Source organism: Dicentrarchus labrax, unplaced genomic scaffold, assembly GCF_905237075.1.
Source record: "Dicentrarchus labrax unplaced genomic scaffold, dlabrax2021, whole genome shotgun sequence".
NCBI lineage: Eukaryota > Metazoa > Chordata > Actinopteri > Moronidae > Dicentrarchus > Dicentrarchus labrax.
This window is the reverse complement of record NW_026136704.1, coordinates 25,340,598-25,358,982: the sequence shown is the minus strand read 5'-3', so window position 1 is coordinate 25,358,982 and position 18,385 is coordinate 25,340,598. Positions and strand designations below refer to the sequence as shown.

Here is an 18,385-nt window from a genome sequence, read left to right as displayed (position 1 = left end):
GTTTAAACTTGAAAACAATTACACCATTACTTCGGTAATTACGTGGGTGTGTAGGAGCTACAATGAACAGTAGCAGAGGGCCTGGACGTCCCTGATTTTACCCTGGTACAGTAGCTTTTTGTTCAGAGTATTATATAAATAGATAAACTACCTAATAAATGTTTAGCTTCAACTGTTCTCTCTCTTTTTTTTTTTTTTTTTTTTACACAGGTTTTGTACAGTTCTTCTTTGTTTTAAATGCTGCACTATGGCATTCAGGATGCACTTCTCCTAATGTCTTATAATGGGGTGGCAGGCATTTGCTTCCTCACAACTCAGAAGCAACTGACCTGGAAAACCCCAGCTATAATGGTCCAGGAGCTCTATAGAGACATCCATGTGAATGGTGAGGAGGGATAATGCGCAAGATAATAAGGAGCAATACAAGCGGCATCAGAAAACAAAGACAACTGAAGCAGAGCTGTTGTAGCTGCACATAAGCTGTATAAATGGGATAAAGCTGAATTAAAACAAGACAAACAGTCAGTGAAAAGAGAAAAATTAGCTCATATGTCGTTTGAGATGCTGCTGGCTTCATTTTAAAAATGTAAAAAAAATGTTGCCTCAGCAATAAAAGTCATCCTTGAGCAGAATCGCAACATACATGGAAACATGTTCTCCATAGGGGCTCCTGCTGTCTGCATGAAGGATGGTAGCTGCTCTCTCCACTCATCCCACATGGCTTCAGCACTTTATGTGACTTTATGTGTGCTCAGCTTTTATAAGTTAGACAACCCCCTTTACCCTGAGAGTTTTTGGTCAAGAGAGAAAATGTTCTCCATTGTGAATCAGTTGCCTTTTTCATTTCAAACCATGAAGCTGAAAACAAACCAGAGAAGGAGCCTCTTATAAAAACCTGAGACCAAGGCCTGAAACACACTCACTGTTTAACAAAAAGTCCAACGTATAAAAAGTATTTTCTTCTGGTTGGGAAAGTTTGTGTCTCCATTTGCCGATGCAGCAACATTTTTTCACCGAGGAGGCATATATTTTAGTAATGCATTAACTGATTTTAAATGAAACTGTTTTGACCTGCATGTAATCTGAACTGAATAGTCCTGAAGCTTTAAAAATAATTAAAGAGACAAACTGGGATTTATTTTTCTCCTCTGATTCACCCCCAAACTTCAACTTGTAAAGATCAGATAAAAAGGCTAGAGATAACAAATGATCACTGACTTACCTGAGCAGACATGGAGAATTCCTAACAGAAATACAAATCCAATAGAAGTTGGAGACATCATTCAACGTCTCTCTTATGAGAAATGTTCTTGTGTAATCCAAATTATTCAAAAAGCAATTTAGGCATCCGCTCCTTCATGTCAAACTGCAAAAAACAAGATCTTAGAATCCAGAGTTTGAAAATGTAAAACCCAGATTTTGGTTTTGTGAGTCACAAAAAGCAAAATATCACAACAGTCCAAGAGCAGTTTATCAAGAGCTCGCTTTGGCTTTCTTGTTATGGTTGAGAAAAAAAGGGGTTAAAAAGATGAAAGGAAAAAATAATAGAAAACAGTTCCAAACAGCACGAAATTTCAACACATGCTCTGTTTCAGTAGTACAGCTGAACTGAATGATGGCATGTGTTAAAACTGTGCTGGAATATCTGAGCAGAGAAGCAGAAGAGCTCTATCCTTTCTTTGAATTCATCCCCGTTTCTGCCGAGCGCTCAGACCGGTCAGGCGATCTCATTCAAATCATTTAGTTCCTCTGAGCAAACACGGGACAAAATAATAAATCCACAGTGACTGAAAGTTGAGTCAAAAGTGAGTAAAATAACGCGAGCGGTCGCTGTAGTCCACGCTGAGAGCCTCTGTCCTTGCAGTCACATTATATCAGTCCAATTCTCAATCTGTCACTGGAGATCGGAAACTTTGCGAGTTAGTCCTGTCCTCCCTCATCCAACAGATCCAGACACAAGATCAGTGCAACTTTTCCATCACTTTTGCCCCCGTTTCTCCTCTGCTGCAACTCCGACTGATCCCCGTGCGCGTCGCAGACCCCGAACCTCAGGCGAGAGGGGCCAAATACGGATTCATATTCACAGCATTTCATTCAAGGAAAGCGGAATGCCTCGTCAATTGGTATGCGCCTTTCTACCCCCTCCATAGACCCGACTGTTTCCCAGAGAAGAAATTTAACCTCTTCCCGCCTGGATCCCAACCGAGCAGCGCAGTTCCACAGCGCGCACTGGCAGGCTTCTGTATTTTCTTTAACTATGTCCAATAATAAGAGAAACCTTATAAAAGTATTCGGACATGTTGGTTTTATTCTTTCTGCGGTTCATGACTAAAAACAAATGTCACAGTCTATTCCAGTGATATTCCAAAAGGGACTTTACAGTATGTTTTTGGAACTCAGTAGTTATTATATAATGGTTGTAAAAAACTTTTACTTTTGTTTTGTCTCCTGTGGTTTTATAGACCATTAATATTTCAATATTAGGCCTAGATTATATTTTATTATATTATATTTTTATCCTTCTAATGTATTACAGAAAAATCTCTGCCATCAAATTGTACAAACATAAAAAACGGTCTGTTTTACACAGAAAACCATATCCCTCTAGCCTACATTAAGGCCTTTATTGCTTATATTATACCGAGAACTTAATTCATAATATTTCCAAACAGTTAACTGTAAAATAAATAGGCTACATAAAGATTAATATAATATAATATAATATAATATAATATAATATAATATAATATAAATATAAATATAAATATAAATCCAAAGAAAACAACTTAGTTAACGCCCATCGGTGCAGTATGACGACATATGGTTAATTCAATCAACATTCACATTCAATCTGGTTTGACAATTTATCTGGTGACCCGTCTTCCTAATTTAACATTTTCCTCAATATGACATAAACTTGAGACTCACCCACAAAAAAATGTGTTTCTCATCTCTTTTTTTTTTTTTTAGTTCAGACTTCAGTGAGCCTGGGTTTCTCTGCAATGGTGTGATCCATTTAGCTGTAGCCTGATTATTCTTTAAACCTCTGACTCACAACCGGCTCTAGACACAGAGTCCCTCTTTAAGATCTGGAAAGCATAATTTATAACTGCGCAAGTTATCTTGTATTGAAATATATAAAATGTGGGGGGAAACATGAATGACTAAGAAGAACAGCTGGAAGACTTCAGCTCAGCTCAGCCCAAAGCTCCACTGCCGGCTCCCTGAACATTTGTAACCGAACAGCGCCCTCCAGTGAAGGTTGTCGGAACTAATCTAAAACATGTCTTCACCAGGGAAGGCTAATACAGCATGCATGCTAAAGTCATCAAGCCAGGAGGTTTTCAAAGGGTGTCATGTTTCAGATACTTATATGCTGAACAGTGGAGAATCATATTTATTCTTTCACTAATTTACACTGAAGGAAATAATGAGTTTAACTAATCTGTGTTGAATGAAGGTAATCAAAGTACTATGTCTCGAGAAGGGCAAGTCAATGTGCAGCTCAATCATTTTTCTGAAACTTAAGCACATGGCTGTCTTTAATTACATCTCATCAGGTCCATGGACTAATGTTTCAGTGCAACATGCATCTTCATCACAGTGAAATAAAGTATAAATAGCCTTTATGAGCTTGTTCGACAGGATCACAACAACTTTCAGCACATTACAGTAAAAATAGAAATGCAAGCACTTTAAAAACAATAATTAAAAAAATAAGTCCCAAACTAATGAAAAGATAAGCATCAATGATCATATGGATAATTAGAAAAGAGGATGTTCATCAAAAATGATGTTGTTTATCAACAGTTACCATGTTGTTTGCTCCAAAAAATGCATTTATTTCTATTTTTAGCTATTTTAACCAATCTGAATTTCACTACCCCATGGATCCCCTTCAGTGGTCCTCGCATGTCTCTGTGCAGACTTTACATGATGATGAATGCTACCCAACTGACATATTCAGACAAAAGTCTGTCTTTCAACTCTGAACATGTTTTCATTTCTCATTCATCCATGTGTGCATTATATTACCGTTTTACACACTCCATTCCCACTTGGTCCTCATGTGCCTTGTTTTCCTGAAAGCTTTTACAGCCCTGGATGTGTAAAGTGGCTGTTCAGCTGAATACCACCAATTGAATAGTAAAATTTCCTCTAGCCAGCAGCAGGGAACTGTAACATAGAAGCAATTATCAGCACAGTCTACACTTAGAGCCAGCAGGATAGGAGTGTGTCTCGGAGGGCTGATTGCTACAAAAGGACATGAGCATTTTGAATTTTTGATTTAGCACAGCAAAGAAAAAAACTGAAAAACTGTCACACAGACACTGTTAGAGAGACTGATTCAGTAACACCCCACCCGAAAAAGTATACATACTGTGTGTTATTAAATGTTTGGACACGGCCCCACCACTATCACCACATTTTCATAGTTTAATGTTGCATCAAACCCTTTTGTATTCAGGTGTGGTTTCACCCTTCTTTTATGGTTGTCCAAAAAAAAGCACAGTATGCTCAAGTTATGATGACTGAGCCCCATGAACAGAAAGGCTCTCTGTCCTCTCCCTCCCTTGCAACCTTGATCAGACCAGCAGAGGCATGAAAAATAACATATTGTCAGGGCTGCGATGGCAGTGGAGACAAGCGGAGGGCTTTAAACACCAGAGCCAAGAATACACAAGGTACAAAAGGATAAAAAACTTCCCCTTCCCGGACTGCAAAGCGCTCCAAGGCTTTAATGCTTCAAGAGGACCAAAACAACTTTGCATGTTGTCAAAGATTTGATGAGTCATTTTTTTTTTTTTTTTTTTGGATGACAGTTATGTAATATTGCACGTTTTGTACTTACTGTGAAGGACGTGGTTACATTTGTGTGGTTTGTTGTGGGAGTGCCTCAAAGTCTGGTGGTTTTGGTGAAGTCCAAAATTATTAGGCAGCCGTTTGCACCAGTGGGACTTCTGTAACCCAGCGAGGCGATGGGCCCTGTGTGGATCCTTGTGGTCTTTAGGAACTTCAAGCATGACCAGCATGGCAAACAGCACCACCAGCAAACACACAATCTGCATGGTGATGTGTGTGGACAGCACAGGGCCAGTAGCTGTGCATATAACTATCATACAAACTTGCTAGTTCAGTTGCTGCTGACTGGTATTCCTTGAAAAGCGGCAAATAATACAAACCCAATCCAAAGACCCTCTTGAAAATGTTCAAAAACAGCAACAAACTGCAAACATTGATGTACTTCGCACCAAGAGTCCTTCATGCTGTTACCCTTGCAATCTGCCAAATACATAAACCCCTGCAGTCTTGGCCAATCTCCTAAATCCAGTGACAATGTTTCCCTCCAGAGTACGATGGGATCTTAATGAGGGCAACTCTATATACAATGTGCGTGGTGAAGTTCACTCCCCTCTCCATCTCACCATCTAATCGCTCAATGAAGAGACTGTCTCTCATCTTCCCGGCCTTTTTATCTCTGATAATTCTCTTTTTTAATATTCAAAAGGAGTTTGTGGACGTTCCGTCTTTTCCTATGATGTTTCTATGCATGCAGCAGGACGGGGAATCCTGTAGGCTACATGCTGTGTCCCTTTTCAAATGTGTTGGACTCCTCACAAAACCTAGGCCCCCTCAGCATAGAGGTGATGGGGTGACACGCAGGCGGGGTAAGGCGAAGGAGCCCACATTCCCTTTTCCCTAACTAAGACTATTTAATGGCTTTCATTCCCATCTCACTAGCTCACCAAACAAGATGGCATAAAACAAAACCTTTCCCCCTCGAAAAAAGATACTCCCCGTTGAGAGGGAAACAAAACATTCTTCCCCAATAGACAGAAAAGTAAGAACACTTTTCTATCCACAGAAAAAGTGCTGCATTTTCGAATTTCACACTCCACATGCTGAAGTTTTACCCCCTGAATTTGTTAGCAAGTAAACAGAAACTTGTTAAAGTTGCAGCTAGAGTCACCTTGGACAGAATGTGGCAGTCACAGGTACAGCGTGTTTGAGCTCCCTTCAGAGCCACTTTAGTTTAATACTTCACTTGCCTCACATTCACTGCAGCCTTTTATCATTCATGTCTTGTCCTTGAGGAGCCATCCTTTTATTATTTCATTGTGCTACTTTTCTTTTTATATGACAGCAATTCAAATTTGTAGTCTTTGTAAGTTGGCAATGGGCAGCACGTCTCCAAGGTGTTTTGAAACGATAAGCACGAATAACATGAGGTACAAGAAATGCTTTTGATTGAACTCCTTTAACATTTTCCAAGACAATCAGTAAATAGCTGCAGGGTAGCTTTGTCCGGCTTTAGATTTTGGGCTATGATCCATTTTACAGTTAAACAAATAGTCTATCACAAATCAGAAGCAGCATCTAGGATGACTAAGTGAACCAGTCAAGAGTGCAATGTCCTGGAATGCAGGGCTGTTTAATGCTCATAAATAGACTTGAAGCTGTTGGAATAGGTGAGGAAACTGTATAAAACACTGTCTTTTTATTTTATTTAAGCTATTTCCTCTTCTCCTAACCAACCTTAATGGAGTACCAAAGGCTTAAAATAGAGGAGTGTACACATATGGAATTGCATTTACTCGACAGGGCCAACATTTATCCAACCTCTTGCAACATATGGAAATCTCTTATGTTTAAAACTTCCTGTAAGAAGTAACTGTTGCATGATGGATATGTGTGGTCGCTCGAATCTGCAGGATATATCATGTTAAATGTGAGACTGCTTTGTCATGTGGTGGGCTTACAAGGATGAGAACTCTCCCTGCTCTGTCATGGCACACTTGAGAATGAGATGATTTTCAGGTGGCATGACAGATGGTTAACATGGGACCAACAGTGACTGAAAGGAAGGGGTTCGGAGACAAGAAATGATGTGAAGGAGGAGAGGAGAGATGACCTGAACTCCTGGGGAAGTTAGATCATATTGGTGTTACTGTGTCACTGCTAAAAAATGCAACAAATCATTTCTGATTGGTTGCTGAGGGAGTGGTGAACGTCCAACAGCACAAACTATGGCACAAGTACCTGCAAAAGCCCTTGCCATCGTAAGAAATACACTATGTTTGACTTGAAAAGTATGAATAACGTGAATAATATAACGGTGATGGCTGGTTAATATTGGCTCAAGAGTAATGCACACAGTTCAGTATTTGGACATTTGTCTTAAATACAGCTGAGGACCAAAAGACTGAATTAAATTCAAATCACAGCTGGCCAGACAGACTAAAACCAACCACATTTAGACATTGACACATATCAGCAGAGACTGAAAGTGAAGCACTAAGTGCAGTCTTGTCATATTTCTGGAACATCTGAGACAGAAACCTCAGTGATTGTCAGGCCATTTAACGCTGCATGTCCACTGCGGACAATAGTCTGGCCCTTCAGCTCAACACAAGAGCCCAAGAATGCATAATTCTGGGCTCCATCCCAGAATAAATACAGTTAACCCACTGAGATGAACCTCAGAAACAAGCCAAAAAGTCTTTTAAAAACTGGACAAGACTAAAAATGTCTCTTGTCACTATTATATTGAAAGTTTGCCAGAGAATAGAGAAAGGGACAGACTTTCACAAAGCAAGTAAGATGCAAAGCAGAGTGTAACAAAACATAAACAGAAGACTGAGAACATTCTTCTTCTCACTATACCCCCTCTGTTCAGCTTTCAGACATGATAAAAAAAGACAGGGGTCCAGTGAAAGAAAATGACAGAGAACTAAACAAATCTGTTTCTGTTCAAGGAATGCCCCCATGCATGACGCTGCTGCAAGAAATGTGAGGCAAGGGGGGGGCAGACACTGAGGAGAAAGAAAGAGGGGGAGCTTCACAGGATGCCGCGACGAGGTTTGGAGCACAAAGCAGGATGAGGCGATAAACAGGCTGTTGCTTTTCCGCTTGCCTGCGCACACTGAATCCCTCTTTCCCTGTGTCTTTTAATGGGCCTCACATTAGCATCTGTTTAGCGTCAGCCTCGACATGGCCTGTGGAGGCTGATTAAAATAACCCAGCTATCACATAACATCCTGGCATCAACATCAAAATACAGTCAGACGCTGGAATATTTGCAGCAACAGACGTTCAGGAAGTTAGCATGAATGTTCCTCACTTCTGTTGTCAGAAAAATGTTTATTAGTTTGTGTTCAAAGTGTGAGATTATGTTCCATATGGAAAGATCTGAAGTTTATTATGTTAGTAACAAGTATTAAACATTAAGATTACAATGCAGCACTGCAGCACACCAGTATCCAATTTGTGCATTCCCATGCGTAATTGCACTAGCATAACAGGAAGATAAGGTTTGAACACAATTAGACAATATTGAGGATCTCCGACGGTCCTTGGACTGCTCCTCTTTTCATTAAATGCAGCTTGTTGAGTGACCTTAACTTCACTCCTTCCCTCATAGAAATGCATAATGGCAGAAACAAGCAGCATTGTGTTTCATGCTTAATTGGCTTAATTGGTTTAAAGACAGGGGAGCTTTAATAACTGACAGTGGGGCTCAGGGTAACTGAGCCAAGGGATTCCTTTGTTCTTATCATTGCTGGACCTCAGCCAATCACATGGCAGTGAGATGCAAGGCGAGATCCTGACCAGGAGGCGAGCTCAATCAGAGCAACAATCTGACTATTATTTTAGTGAAAACATGAACAGCAATTCCCTGGTCAAATTTATTAATTATTCTATGTTAGCTTCAGTTGTAAAGGTTCCGTTCAATTAGTAAATATTTCCTTGGTAAACAGATGCAACGAGCAATGAGTTGAAACAAGTCAATTAATGTTCAATTAAAGAGAACTCATTCACACGGTCACCAGTTTTAAACTATACAACTGACTCCAGTGATGTTCTCAGACTTCAGACAAGAATAGCAAAGGAAGAGTATCATCATAGATGATCAAATATTCACAAATTCCTTAATTGTGTTCAGATCAGTTGCTCAGTTTGTCCACATTAATTTAATTCCCTTTCCAACAAAAACACATTTTGTATTTTGAGACTACAGCACATCATTTAACAAGAAGAAGACTTTACTGCATCTCTTCATCTGAGGTTGTCCTTTTGACAATGACAATGCTAAAATATCCATAAATATTTGTACAAAATTTCATGGCAATCCAATAGTTCTTAAATAATTTAAATAATTAAAAATATTTCAGTCTGGACCAAACTGGTGGACTGACAGACCAACCGAGACCGCCATCCCTACAGCCACACCGCTACTGTGGCTAAAAAAGTCCCAGTGCCCAGATCAAAATACTTTCTACAGTTTTTTGTGGGCTAGATAAACATTCCCAATTCAAATCATTTGTTTTTCTACCTTTTTTTCCTTCATATTATCGAAAAGAAATCAATCAAAGAAGTAAAAACACAATGTTCTTTCAATATTAGAGACAAACCTCAACTGCAAACCCAAACTGCCAGAAAGCTGAGAATTGATGGGACATTAATATTTTTTTTTTCTCAAAGTTATTTCTCTCAGAAACTTTCCAGAACCATACTTAGAATATCATTCTGCAGTAGTTGTGGTTTCAATTGGGACTGAGAGCCAACATCAGTGACTGATCTCTCTCTGAAGACCCTGAGCAGAGAAAAATGCAAAGACACAGCTCATGCTAAAAGAATTCCCCGTCCCTCAAATAAAAAGCCTATTCTTTCTTTCTGTTTCCCTGGTGCGATCAGCTGCCAAAACAAACCGGCGCTGTGATGAATGTAATAAATATGATCGATGGGATATCTGGTGCTGCTGACCTCACACCACGCGCCAGAGTCCAGGGAGCAGGTGCTGCTCAGATTTACAGCCCCCCACCCCCCCAATCTCATGATATTCTCCTCTCTCACACACAGACGCTGAGCCCTGCTGAGACACAGCTCATACTGAGTCTCTGAGAAACAAGCCTAATATTGGCTCTGGCTGAACTTCGTATGCAACATGAGTTTGCATGAATCATACCAGTGCTAATAAAACCAGCAATGATTTTACAGATCATCAAGCTGTCCGTCATGGCCGACAGTTATTAGAGTAATTGTTCCTGGGAGGAGTACACAGGGATGTCAGTGAGGTGGAGAAGTACTCCTTATGTGTTTGCTCATAAAGATGGCTAATTGACCTGAAGGCAAAGGCGGCTCTGGAAAGGAACATAAACTATGTGCAGTGTTTTGTCAGAAATAATAGCAAAGATGCTGCTGTGGGTGAATCATTTAAAAAAGATCTAATTAACGAGGAATGCAACAGTGCACCAGTCAGCGGGTGAGATATATCAGGCAGCAAGTGAACATTTTGTCCTCACAGTTGATGTGTTAGAAGGAGGAAAAATGGGCAGCATAAGGATTTGAGCAACTTTGACAAGGGCCAAATTGTGACGGCTATACGGGTCAGAGCATCTCCAAAACTGCAGCTCTTGTGGGGTGTGCCCGGTCTGCAGTGGTCAGTACCTATCAAAAGTGGTCCGAGGAAGGAAAGTGGTGAACTGGAGACAGGGTCATGGGTGGCCAAGGCTCATTGATGTACGTGGGGAGCAAAGGTTGGCCCGTGTGGTCTGATCCAACAGACAAGCTACTGTATCTCAAACTGCTGAAACAGTTAATGCTGGTTCTGATAGAAAGTTGTCAGAACACACAGTGCATCACAGTTTGTTGTGTATGGGGCTGCATAACATTATAACCACCAGGGTGCCCAGGCGGTCATAATGTTATGGCTGATTGGTGTACATTTGTTCGTACATGCACTCATCACTCCCGACTCTATATTGTAAAAATAACAAACTCTTTGGCTGATGAATTTGTGGCTAAAATTCTACACTGGTTTGGATTTTATAAATCTCGCCTTGTGTAAGCTCTCTAGCGTATTGAAACAGATGTGTAGCTATGCATTATATAAAGTTTTAGTACCGTTACTCCTCACTGTATGTTGGCAATGATGCTACTAAGCTAATACAGTATTCATTGCGTGAAAGTTGCTCATGACAGCCGAAAACATTTTGCAGGCCTGTAAAGCATGCACACTTGGTTCCATTCTGTTATTGAGCTGTGTCTCAGAAAAAGCCAGACATGGCCATCTATTTGGGTACGGGGAGAAGTCTTTTGGGGACAGTGTACGTTGTGTGTAAGTGTGACCACCATGCCAACATTGCCTCAAAGTACCACACTATTCATACGGGCTTTGTCTTGAGATTTTTTTTTTTTTTACTTTTTTAAGTACAACAAAGTGCTTTGAAATTTGAGCAGATTATTAGAACCTATTTTTGAATGCACTGTGTAACTGCAATATTATTTAATGTTTAATAATATTTATTTCTGACATATGTTACCAGCAACATTCTGTATGTCTGACTTTGGTTTCCTCAGGACTTGTCAATGTCAATGTTATAGCAGCTTTTTGAACGCCCAGCTCCTGTAAAGTCAGAGGAGCCAAAGCATTCCCTCCTCTCCCCTTTGAGATGGTGAAGAATGTGACTCATTTACATCCTAAGAAAACACTTATTATCCTTTCACTGAGAAATTAAGCATGTTTGACGGGGCAGGAGCTCCTGATTATTAGCACTTAGCAAAACCCTATCCAATCTTCTTCCCAATTATCACGAGGACACTACAAACGTGAATCTGAATATTCTAATTTAATTCTCACCTCACAGTCTTTGTGCTTTCGACCCCTGAGCTCTCATGCTAACTCCCATCTGAAATCTTACCCCCACTCCAGTACTTCTTGACCACATTACTCCTCTTTCTATCCTGAGAAGAATGGCTAATAGACCCATTTCCTGGGACATTGCTACGCTAAGCTGCGCGGATGAGGGAGATGAAAAGAGATTGGATGGGGAACAAAAAAAACCTTTACTGGCCTCTTCAGCTCAGAGGCTGTGGGGAAGCTGCGTGTAAGACATTAGTGCATGGTTATAACTAATTATATCTCAAGTGAATTGCTCCTCCAGGCGTGGCCAGGGATCTTTCTCCATTGTTGAACTGGTAAGAAATGAGTGCTGCTGCTGTACCGGGGATAATATGTGAGAGTGCAGCTAGCTGAGCCTGTAGCACTCTCTTTGCTTCCTGTATCACGATTACCATGGCACTAAGACTGATGAACAGAAGTGAGTGCCATGGAGATGTGACACACTGATGCAGTGGTGACTTTTAGGTAATATATATGGGGGCGACACTGTCAAGGAAATTGGTTTTCAGGGTGCGGACTCAAGGCCAGTGCAACAGCCTCTCAGTAATGAGAGCAAAGGACGAATAGAGAGTAGATCTCTCCGTCTCTCTCATGGTAAAGCTGTCAGTGCTGTGTATCCAGACACAGACCACTCCCCATCAGTAAGGGGAAAAAAGATCCCACCAACTAAGCTTCAACAGTACGAGGATAATCTATAAGCAACAACTCTGTTCTCAAGCTACAGTTTGCTCACACACAAATTACAGTAAATGGAGTTCGCAAACAGTTAGCGTTACTTGAATTTTCTTTTGGCCCCCATTATCATAGTACTAGTGCAATGTTTCCAATTCAGAATGTACATACTAAGCAACTATAGGAGCATTTGTAATCATTTATAGTATTAGTACAAACAGATGTGGATCCATAGAGCGTGAAAACGTTTTTAAAAAATGTTTTAATGTCTGCTAACCATTCAAATCTAGTTGTACCTGTATCACAAAGCATTTAGACCATTCTGCTAGATATTTTGGGGCAACTTGCCACCCCCCCTATTCTTGCCAGCTGAAGCTTTTCTCCATAGAAAATGACACATTCAACCCCAGCTGTGACCTCACAAAAAGTAAGGTTCACACCACCCCTTACTAACACTCACAATTGGCTTTGTATATTTAATTTTGTGGCATACAGGATAACACATTCTTACTGAAGTACAAGTAAGGCTTAAGGCTAATGTATACTTCAGCGAAAATGTGTCATGTGACAAAGTGTCAGCTGACAGAACTGTGTCACGCAACACTTTGAATTCATAGTTCAGTGATGGTATGTTTTCTTACTATAGCAGCCAGAGGTCAAGCTTAACTGAGGCTTGTTTATATTATTTGAGAGGACTGCCAGCATGCTTAAATGTTGGATACTTTCAAAACAAAGAAAATGTTATGTTTACAGAAAGGAGAAGGACCCCCAATTTTAACAGCGCTAGTGGGATAGGGGGACATACCTCAAAGAGCATGCTGTTCGTACTGTTTGTATATAAGTACATCCGTCTGTGTATCAATCATCATGGTACTTGTACCAGTCTGGTGGATGTTTTGGGCAGTTGCCCTCTATACTCTCAGCAGGTTTGATTTTCTCAGTGAATCATCCTACATTCACAAAAAAGGACGTGAAAACTGCCTTTAAACTGCATTTATGTCATACAAGTCGACAAGCACTTTTTTGCTGAAGTATAAATTAAGCTCAAGTGTTCTTAGTCTTGTGTGTGTGATGCAAGTGTGATCAGGTTATCAAAATCATACATACACTGTCTTCATCACTAACTGTGCACCTTTTATATTTTCACCATAGAAATGTGGAATAGCCTGTATTCTACGCTATCCATCCATGCAATCTCTGTGGTCGTTCCACAATATCAAACCTACCCACATCTCTCAATTATGGTCGACTTTGCTCTCACATGACCTGTCTGTATGGCCATCATTATAGCAAATGGTTTTTTGTAGACATTCAGGGGCATCTGCTTTGAGAGAAGAATACAGTATTACAGTAGTCTGGGCCCCTCTATTCTGCAGCCAATCAGGTGGTGACAGTGTGGCAACCTTCAATTCTCTCTCTATCTTTATTTCCATAACCTGACAAATAGAGCAGCTCTCTGAAGTTGCCGTCTTTTGTGATCTGTGACAAACGCAGTGGTAGCTGTCAGCGGAGTGGGAGAATATGAGCGCTGATGTGCTCTCTGAAGTCACGCTCAGCCTTTCATGTCGAGGCAGAAGAACCAAAGACCTGTCTCCTCTGTGTGTGTCTGCCTGCCAAGCAGCGGCTATGGCAAAGTGTAAATGCGAGAGCTTTAGCATGCCTCTCTAATCCACTGCCTTCACACAGGTCAGTCTCATTTATTATGAATGTGAAGTTCTGTGCAAAGCTCTTTGATATCGGGAAACAATTTAGAGCTGGCTGAGAGTCAGTGTCTTGGGGGACCAATAAAAAACACTTTTAATGTATTGCGAACTTCAGGTCAGCATGTGGTTCCTTATAAAATTCACAGTAGGCTGTATTAATCCCAGGTGACTACCATACAAGACATTACTGTGTCATTGCCTAGTACTGTGGCAGCTGTTTTTAGTTTTATATGAAGTAAAAAAGGGTTGGGTTACAGGATTAGTCACACTGATGCAGTTCTGTACTCAACTCGACTCATTCATATCTTTTATTTCAGGGTGACGTAAGCACAAAAACAGGTTATGCTGGAAGAATGACACGGACGTACCACCTTTCTACCTCATGTGTGGGAGAGAGATCAAATGAACAGTGAAGCTAACTCATAAATTAATGAACCTCTTTCTCCAAAAAGTTTACCAAGATCACATGGCAAAGACACAATTAAACACAACCATGCACCTTAAAGATTCTTCACTGTAACACTTGAAGGTGGCCTACATTTCCACCTGAGCTAAAACTGGCAGCTGTCAAGATTATCCCCACAGCCCATCCAGTGAGTCACGCTCCCTGAAAATGGAGTCTTTTGCAGCCGCCCACTTTGTTCTATCAGCGGCAGACTGAGGTATTAGGGCACATTAGTCTCATTTCCAATTCACTGACTAGGCTAGATCAATTTCCTTCATTTTCATGCACAGATGGGATTAAATGGCCAGATTAAAGATGAACTCCTGGCACTGTTCACCTAACAGATTCATCATTCTAAAGATGAACCCAAATGCAGTGAGGCAGATATGACATGATTTTCCTCTTTAAACACTCATTCAAAGCATGCCAAGTCTGTTGAAAACTGGAAACTTGGACTATATGCTAACGCAAGAGTTTAAATTGAAAGATTCCTGTACTAATAGTTGTTTGGGCTCAAACTTTTGAAATGTGTTGGCATCATTGATAAAAGGCGCAGCGTGACACTGATGGTAATTGTATGGTTTTGTCGGTTATTGTCTGAATTTCAGACAAAGTAAAACCTAGAGCTGCCAAGCTACCGCACACAGTGATGAACCTCAATATGGTTTTGGCAGTCCCTTTGGACTTCCTTTTTCCTGAAACTGTGTGAGGTCCAGTAAATCACCTAGGGAGGTAAGTCTCTTCGCTGGGACAACATGCTGAGAGCACTTTTTACCCCCTCTCTGGAGGAAGAGCCCTAAAAATAAACCTACCCAAACACATGCGTCATCACTAACTGTCTCCAGACTCAAATCCATTGTGTGTGAGTCAGTCCCTCAGGTGAGGACCCCATGTATAGCTCTTCATTTTCCTACAGAGCTCTGAGAATCTTGGGGGATGCCGACTGCCTGAACGGATTCAGTTTAAGTCTGTGCCTCCTTTTCCCACAATTCTCCTCTTTCAACACTTGAAACTGAGACCCCTTTAGAAACAGTCACAACATGAAGATCATGTTTGAATTTATATTTGCTATGGAACAAGTGTAAAGCTTATTTATTCTGACTTTTTAACTGTGGGGGAATATAAATAATTTCCTCCCCCAAGTGCGATATGTAATCCCTTTGCTTATTATTCTCAATAAAGGGCTAATATATATGCTGTCTGATTATATATGAAATTAAGAGTTAAAAAAGTTACTGTATCCTGTTTCAGTGCCAGAAGTTTGATCTAATGTACTCAATAACCCAAAGTCATTTCTTTATCCTTTTCAACATTTCAAGGACACATTAAGAATCAAGTGAAAGCAGCAGCGGTACCTGTGTAGCCCAAAGAGTTGTCATCCTCATGTTCGGTGGTGGGAGCTGGTGTTGCCCCTTCGTTGGCCCCATCCTGAGCGACTCCCGTCTCTGTCAACAATAACACCACAGGGACTGAGAACCCAGACGCATTCTGCCCACTTTCCCCACCCACGGTCCAAACCTCCTGCCCTCTGCATCCTTGACACAAGCAAAGAGCAAACGCGCAAAGAAGTGCCAAGCTCCATCCTTGTGAACTCTGTCTCTGACTATAGAATCCAAACACCCACATTGCAGTTAAAAAACCAAGCATCCACAATCCCAACAGTTGTGCATAATCCAAGTGTGTCTGGGTAGGATGGGGGCACATCAATCAGTCGCTCAATATAGATCCATCATATCAGATGTGTTGATGCAGTCTTGAGCTTTTTTCTCTGGGCTCAGCAGGAGGTTGTTCTGTTTCCCTGTGTTGGTCTTGAGTGGAAGTGCGTGGGTGTAAAACAGAGTCATCTCTCCCGTATCAATAGCCATAAGTGGCTGCACCCCTAAGGGAGCACATGGGCAGGACTGAGGAGGGAGGGCCAGGGCACACACTGCATGATTGACAACGCCACTCTCTGCATGCACACAGTCCTGATGCAAATACAATGATGCACCATTAATTGCTAATCAGCTCCTTTTGATCCGGGCCCGTCTTTGTGCCTGTGTCTTCTTCAGAGTGACAGGTTGAGCGTGTGCGACAGGAGGTGTGAGGGCGGGACGGTTGGGGGAGGCGAGAAACAGAGAGGCCAAGAGGGCCGGGGTGTATATGGCTTATGGAGGAGACAGGAGGCCAACTGTGCCCTTATGATGGCTCTGTGTGAAATAAATCAGACTCAGCCATGCCCATTCTCTTTGTGGCCCACTGACAAGGGGTTAATTTGGGCTGGGGGGGGGACAAGAGGGCAAGAGGAATCTTAATCAAAGAGCATCCAACCCCTTCAGCTAACTGACTGGCAGTCTGTCGGAAGTATCTGTTTCCCTAAATGAGATCTGGCATCACTTTTGATAAATAACAGACGGGCAGACAGAATTGTTCTGTGGAGAGTACTTTAGATCACCCGAGTGTGAAGAAGAGGGTGACCCGTCATTTTGTTTGCCCCTCCCACCATTAGAGAACTGACAGAAAAAAATCTGCGTAGACTTTTCAAACACAGTAATGACCCCAAATCCCACTTTACAACAGTTTTAGTAAACACAAAAAAGACATTCAAAATACAGTGATCATATCCCCCTGCTGCCCCTGTAGTGTTGCAATTAATGTGACAGTTAAAGGTTGTCACGCTGGGCCAAACCCATTATCTGGCACTCCTCTGGCTGTCTGTTTATCCAAACAGCACTGTCTGACTGACAACACTACAGAAGAGCAGAACCTTTGCACACAAAAATAACCACATAGGTTACTCAGTCATGCACATGAATGAATGTAATGATAAACATACCACATGAGATGAGAACGTGCTGGACATGAAAAAACACAGGCATCAAGCAGAGTCTGAGGCACTGTCTGACATGTGCAGCATGACACCAGTCAGATATGTATGGTTTTCCATCGGTTCAGAATTAAACACGAATGCAACATCTGCACTGACAGCAATTACAGGTGAGAATAATCATCCAAATAGAAATATGTTTTAAAAAATTAGGAGTTTTTATATATATTTTTTGAGTACACATAAACCAAATCAAATACAAAAAGGTGTATGGTGTTTTCCAGTGTTTAAACAATAGTTTGACTGATTGACATGACATAATAGTCTTATCGAAACACTGAATAAATATTAAGTCTATAAATGGACAATGACGGTACATTCTTTACATTAGAAATAAATGATAATTATCTTAACTCAGTGGTTCACAGCAGTCTTTATGGCAATGCATTTCTAGCTAGTGTTTAATGTTTAAATTAAAAATTAAAAAAGTGCCAAATTTGGAGATACATGGTTCAGCCCAGCTACAGTGGTGGTATACCAGTGTGGTTCATTTGAGGAAGCACTGGCAGCTGCGGGGGTGGAAAATTATATCAGAACTGGAGAGTATTTCTTTATTGAAAGAAGCCAAAGAATGGGACTGAAGGTCTGTCTTCTCCTGACAGGCATCGGTAAGGGTTTGACTATATTGTGGTTCTCTGATCTGATCGGCTGAAGTTCGCGTGGGATAGACGGTTATAGACAGATGTATTTTTTTGAAAGTGTCTGCCCTTTTCCAAACAGTTTCCAACAACAGATGGCTCTGTGAAACCAACTATCTGGCGCAGTCACATTAGAAAACACTAAGATGTGGTCAAAAAAGTGGACTTAGTTAATATCATTTTCTCGAAGACATTTTATAAATGGTAGAGTCCTCATTAAATAGAATACAATTTAATTTATATATATGTGTGTGTAGACTCCCCACACTATATATATATATATATATATATATATATTACTAGGATATAATTCTTGACAGATTTGATGCATTTTGCCTCCAAGCCTTGTATATTGTATATTCTCTTTGTGTCTTCACA

At 40.8% G+C, this 18,385-nt stretch overlaps 1 protein-coding gene across 6 annotated transcripts in view; it reads right to left on the bottom strand.

Annotated features, from left to right (window-relative positions):
* robo1 (roundabout, axon guidance receptor, homolog 1 (Drosophila)) overlaps positions 1 to 18,385 on the bottom strand; it is a 219,884-nt gene that overhangs the window by 125,613 nt on the left and 75,886 nt on the right. For 2 of the 6 annotated variants that reach the window (XM_051397087.1, XM_051397090.1), the window contains one exon: positions 15,859 to 15,948. The exons of 1 other annotated variant lie outside the window; for it this stretch is intronic. In XM_051397087.1, coding sequence (XP_051253047.1) covers positions 15,859 to 15,948 — 90 coding nt within the window. Of the gene's footprint in view, positions 1 to 1,222; positions 2,163 to 4,852; positions 5,085 to 15,858; positions 15,949 to 18,385 lie in introns of those variants that run through there. 3 more of the 6 variants (XM_051397085.1, XM_051397086.1, XM_051397089.1) reach the window with 2 other exon arrangements.